Source organism: Procambarus clarkii, chromosome 30 (assembly GCF_040958095.1).
Source record: "Procambarus clarkii isolate CNS0578487 chromosome 30, FALCON_Pclarkii_2.0, whole genome shotgun sequence".
NCBI classification, from domain to species: domain Eukaryota; kingdom Metazoa; phylum Arthropoda; class Malacostraca; order Decapoda; family Cambaridae; genus Procambarus; species Procambarus clarkii.
Genome location: NC_091179.1, coordinates 29,241,542 through 29,247,657, shown reverse-complemented (window position 1 = coordinate 29,247,657; position 6,116 = coordinate 29,241,542). Strand labels below are relative to the sequence as shown.

At 47.0% G+C, this 6,116-nt stretch overlaps 1 protein-coding gene across 1 annotated transcript in view; it reads left to right on the top strand.

The window, feature by feature from the left end:
• The window catches only part of LOC138370001 (P-selectin glycoprotein ligand 1-like), a 12,272-nt gene extending 7,337 nt beyond the window's left edge, over positions 1 to 4,935 (top strand). Inside the window, exons 2-5 of the mRNA XM_069333768.1 lie at positions 2,028 to 2,258; positions 2,800 to 3,185; positions 3,944 to 4,363; positions 4,783 to 4,935. Of these exons, the coding sequence (XP_069189869.1) occupies positions 2,028 to 2,258; positions 2,800 to 3,185; positions 3,944 to 4,363; positions 4,783 to 4,935 (1,190 nt within the window). The remainder of the gene's footprint in view (positions 1 to 2,027; positions 2,259 to 2,799; positions 3,186 to 3,943; positions 4,364 to 4,782) is intronic.
• Positions 4,936 to 6,116: the final 1,181 nt, after the last annotated feature.

The following is a 6,116-nucleotide window of genomic DNA, read 5'->3' as shown; positions in this document are numbered from 1 at the left end:
CTGCACCAGGTAGAGTGAGGACCAGCGCTGCACCAAGTAGAGTGAGGACCAGCAGCTGCACCAAGCAGAGAGACGACTAGCAGCTGCACCAGGTAGAGTGAGGACTAGCAGCGGCACCAAATAGAGTGAGGACCAGCAGCTGCACCAGGTAGAGTGAGGACCAGCAGCTGCACCAGGTAGAGTGAGGACCAGCAGCTGCACCAGGTAGAGTGAGGACTAGCAGCGGCACCAAGTAGAGTGAGGACTAGCAGCGGCACCAAATAGAGTGAGGACCAGCAGCTGCACCAGGTAGAGTGAGGACCAGCAGCTGCACCAGGTAGAGTGAGGACCAGCAGCTGCACCAGGTAGAGTGAGGACCAGCAGCTGCACCAGGTAGAGTGAGGACCAGCAGCTGCACCAGGTAGAGTGAGGGCCAGCAGCTGCACCAGGTAGAGTGAGGACCAGCAGCTGCACCAGGTAGAGTGAGGACCAGCAGCTGCACCAAGTAGAGTGAGGACCAGCAGCTGCACCAAGTAGAGTGAGGACCAGCAGCTGCACCAAGTAGAGTGAGGACCAGCAGCTGCACCAAGTAGAGTGAGGACTAGCAGCTGCACCAAGTAGAGTGAGGACCAGCAGCTGCACCAGGTAGAGTGAGGACCAGCAGCGGCACCAAGTAGAGTGAGGACTAGCAGCTGCACCAAGTAGAGTGAGGGCCAGCAGCTGCACCAAGTAGAGTGAGGACTAGCAGCTGCACCAAGTAGAGTGAGGGCCAGCAGCTGCACCAAGTAGAGTGAGGGCCAGCAGCTGCACCAAGTAGAGTGAGGACCAGCAGCTGCACCAAGTAGAGTGAGGACCAGCAGCTGCACCAAGTAGAGTGAGGGCCAGCAGCTGCACCAAGTAGAGTGAGGGCCAGCAGCTGCACCAAGTAGAGTGAGCGCCAGCAGCTGCACCAAGTAGAGTGAGGACCAGCAGCTGCACCAAGTAGAGTGAGAACCAGCAGCTGCACCAAGTAGAGTGAGGGCCAGCAGCTGCACCAAGTAGAGTGAGGACCAGCAGCTGCACCAAGTAGAGTGAGAACCAGCAGCTGCACCAAGTAGAGTGAGGACCTGCAGCTGCAGCAAGTAGAATGAGGGCCAGCAGCTGCACCAAGTAGAGTGAGGACCAGCAGCTGCACCAAGTAGAGTGAGGACCAGCAGCTGCACCAAGTAGAGTGAGGGCCAGCAGCTGCACCGGGTAGAGTGAGGGCCAGCAGCTGCACCAAGTAGAGTGAGGACCAGCAGCGGCACCAAGTAGAGTGAGGACCAGCAGCTGCACCAAGTAGAGTGAGGACTAGCAGCTGCACCAAGTAGAGTGAGGACCAGCAGCTGCACCAAGTAGAGTGAGGGCCAGCAGCTGCACCGGGTAGAGTGAGGGCCAGCAGCTGCACCAAGTAGAGTGAGGACCAGCAGCGGCACCAAGTAGAGTGAGGACCAGCAGCTGCACCAAGTAGAGTGAGGGCCAGCAGCTGCACCGGGTAGAGTGAGGGCCAGCAGCTGCACCGGGTAGAGTGAGGGCCAGCAGCTGCACCAGGTAGAGTGAGGGCCAGCAGCTGCACCAGGTAGAGTGAGGGCCAGCAGCTGCACCGGGACGCTTTATGGCTACCAGGATTTTGGTGAGGAAATAAGAATTGAATCAGAGAGATGGAGGTGTAACTAAGGAGAAATAACAAATAAGCGAAGTGAGGAAAAATAACATATTACTCTAGTAGCTGCTACTGATGTTTCCCTCACTCTTGTAGCTGCTACTGTTGTTTCCTTCACTCTTGTAGCTGCTACTGATGTTTCCCTCACTCTTGTAGCTGCTACTGATGTTTCCCTCACTCTTGTAGCTGCTACTGATGTTTCCCTCACTCTTGTAACTGCTACTGATGTTTCCTTCGCTCTTGTAGGTGCTACCGACGTTTCTCTCACTCTTATAGTTGCTACTGACGTTTCCCTCACTCTTGTAGTTGCTACTGATGTTTCTCCTCACATTTGTAGCTGTAACTGATGTTTCCTTCACTCTCGTAGTTGGTACTGATGTTTCATTCACTCTTATAGATGCTACTGATGTTTCCTTCACTCTCGTAGTTGGTACTGATGTTTCCTTCGCCCTTGTAGCTGCTACTGATGTTTCCTTCACTCTTGTAGTTGCTACTGATGTTTACCTCACTCTTGTAGTTGCTACTGATGTTCCCCTCACTCTTGTAGCTGCTACTGATATTTCCTTTACTCTTGTAGCTGCTACTGGTGTTCCTCCCTGTGAATTTTTTTTTAAATTCTCTACAGATGTTACGTTGATGGAATTACCTCGCTTGGGAGCCTGATCTCAAACAGAATGAACTGCTTACTTGCAGATTTTTACTTTAAGCCTGAGGCCATAGGAAAAGCGGGAGCCATCCGCCAGGCTTCAACCACAAGTGTGAAAACCTGGCCTCTTGGGCCGTTGGCTCCTTCATGTGATAAAAACTAATAAAGGGTAACTGACGGGTTCTCACTTCAATATTTCTAAGAAGTGTGGCTCCATGAATCCAACTCAAGCTCCAGGGGCAGACTCAATTTAAACATAAGCTTGCAAGGCGTTGCAGAAGTGGGAAAATATTATTGTGTGATAGATCAAACAACCCTTTCCATGAACAACAACTATTTATTCAACAAAATCTAGAACTACTACAACAACGAGTTTACGTTAATTTACTGTCTCCCAGTGTAGCTGCTGCTGATGTTCCTATTACTCCTGTAGCTGCTTGTGATTTTTCCCTCACTCATGTAGCTTCTACTGATGTTTCCCTCACTCTTTTAGCTGCTAGTACTGTTCTCTCCAGTCTTGTAGCTGCAATTGATGTTCCTCTCACTCTTGTAGCTGATACTGGTGTTTCCCTCACTCTTGTAGCTCATACTGATGTTCCTCTCACTCTTGTAGCTGATACTGGTGTTTCCCTCACTCTTGTAGCTCATACTGATGTTCCTCTCACTCTTGTAGCTGATACTGGTGTTTCCCTCATTCTTGTAGCTGGCACTGATGTTCCTTATACTCTTGTTGTTGCTACTGATATTTCCCTCACTCATGTAGCTGCTACTGATGTTTCCCTAACTCTTGTAGCTGTGTTTCATGATTCCCTCACTCCTGTAGCAGCTAGTACTGTTCCCTTCACTCCTGTAGCTGCTACCGATGTTTCTCTCACTCTTGTAGCTGCTAGTGCTGTTCCCCTCCCTCTCTTGAAGCTGCTACTGATGTTCCCCTCTCTTTTAAAGTTGCTACTGATGTTTCCCTCACTCATGTAGCTGCTACTGATGTTCCTCTTACACTTGTAGCTACTAGTTGCTGTTCCTCTCCCTCTCTTGTAGTTGCTTCTGATATTTTCCTCTATCACGTGAATCCACTGCAAATCAGTGGAATTGCCTTTTCCCATCACCTACAATGCCTCTGCACTGGACGTTCACCTCTATACCAGCCGAGCTGAGTCATCAGTCATGGCACCTCTCCGTACCCCTCCCGGGACCTGGCACGGCCAGTACGACTCAGAGGCAAGCCCGGCGCCTCTGCTAACCGGTTGGTTGCCTTCACAAACAAGCAGTTAGCCGCCTTCAACTGGCAGTGGTGCAGCTCAACACAAGGGCGCCGCCAGCTACAAACTTGCAGTTTGCTAGTTGACCAGATGTCCACCTTGTGTTGACACCGGATGAGTCATCACCGCCGGACTATATAAAGGGCGACGTCTCCCTGGAGAGGCAGTCTCTCCCCCTTAGTGCTCTTGGATCACCTTTGGCCTCCAGCAACGCCGTCTGCCGTCAGCCAACGTCGTATGCTGGATGATCTGGTGGTGTGGTAGTTGTCTTCAGCACCACCAGTATAATCTTGTATTAGAGTTAAACTTTCATATACTTATTTTCTTTACTCTTATTTCCTTATTTACTCTGATTTATTATTTCCTTTCCTCTTGTAGTTGCTACGGATTTTCCTCTCACTCTCACTTGTAGCTGATAGTGATGTTTCCCTCACTCTTGTAGCTGGTAGTGCTGTTCCTCTCAGTCTTGTAGCTTCTGCTGATATTCCTCTCATTCTTGTAGCTCTTACTGATATTCCTCTCACTCTTGTAGCTGCTACTGAAGTTTCCCTCACTCTTGTTGCTGCCAGTGCTGTTCTCTTCACTCTGATAGCTGCTACTGATCGTTTCCTCTCTCTTGCAGCTGCTACCGATGTTTCATTCACTCTTGCAGCTGCAACTGATGTTTCCTTCACTCTTGTAGCTGCTACCGATGTTTCCTTCACTCTTGCAGCTGCTACCGATGTTTCCTTCACTCTTGTAGTTGCTACTGATGTTTCCCTCACTCTTGTAGCTGCTACTGATGTTTCCCTCACTCTTGTAGTTGCTACTGATGTTTCCCTCACTCTTGTAATTGCTACTGATGTTTCCCTCACTCTTGTAGCTGCTACTGATGTTTCCCTCACTCTTGTAGTTGCTACTGATGTTTCCCTCACTCTTGTAATTGCTACTGATGTTTCTCTCACTCTTATAGTTGCTTCTGACGTTTCTCTCACTCTTATAGTTGCTACCGATGTTTCCCTCACTCATGTAGTTGTTACTGATTATTCCCTCACTCCTGAAGTTGCTATTGATTTTTCCCTCACTCTTGCATCTGTTTTCCTTCACAGTTGTAGCTGCCACTGATTAATGTCTTCCACTTGCTACTTACTCTGTTGGTGGTGTTCATTCCCTGGCTACTGTTCCGTTGACAGTTTTGCTATTGTTATGCACTAATAACGCTGCTGTTCCCTCTTCAGCTGAACCACATTTTTCTCATTATTCTCAATGTGAACGACATCCAGGAGTGGGGCTTTTTCGACGAAAAATCAACGTTAATTCAGCTTTCAATTAGCGTTGGTCTTGGATATTGGGCCCACTGGTTAATTATTATTCCCTCGAGTCATTGTTAATGACTCCCACACAGTTTATGATACTGCTTATCCAGCTGTTGCTGTTACTTTTTAAAATTAACGCGGCTCCTTCTGTTTCTTATGCAACTGTTGTCTGCCTACTTTTGTTGCTGCCTAACATACTGTTGGTTATGTAATTATGACGTCTGAGGAAAATAATCACGTATAGTCAACATGATATTTAACAAACTTTAAGAAACTAATGTAACTTCTGCCTCGTATACTGTGGAAGTATTATCTTAAATCTCGAAATGCATCTCGAAACTTTTCTAAGACGGGAAACCAATCATTAATGAGGTTATACCAAACAGGAATGCTGGATGAGGTTGTGTGAACAAAAGAACGCAGATGTACGCTTGCTTGGTTCGTCGAGGCAGCTGGGATGAAGAGAATTGTAATTCGTCCATAAATCTAGTAACCTTTTTATGGGTAATTTGATACTGAATTATGCGTAAAATGCGTGTGGACCATTTATCAGTCCACGAAGATTGCTAGACGTGCGTGAGTGTTAGCAATGGTCACCACTCAGTTATAGTGGAGTGAGCAACCCATCCTCCTGTTTACCTACTACATATTGTGACCAGCCTCAATACTCACTAATTCCTTTATTCTTAGCTTTTAGATAGTAGTATACTGACTATTAAGGAAGTATTTTAAAATAAATGAAGCTAAAACACAAACTAAAATAATCATAGGCCTAGTATAGTATATATATTTGGACTATATTAGGCCGAGGAAGGTTAAGTTAGATTAGTTTAGTTTGTCAAAGCAAAACAAATAAGAAATAGTTTTCCAGTTAATCTAACCCAACAGTTCAGATTTCTAATTTTTAATTTCGTTGTACGTCGGTATATATACTATGGTCCTCATCGTTACTATAAGTACTGCCACAACAGGAGGATGGGCTGGGATTGAGAGATATAACAACGTCTTCATCTTGTAATAAGTGTAAATGAACATTATACAAAAGAACATTAGTAGAACTGAAAGGATATTAACGGGATATCCTGTATGTTAAAGCCAGATCAATTAATTCCTGGCAACCCACAAGGGATAACGAGCCAGCGAGCTCCGCGCCCCACGAGACTTAGCGACATCAACATAAACATGAGCAACAGCTCAAGGGACGTGTTTAGTGTGAGTTGAACACGGAACAATTTTCGAAATACCGTATCCACGCC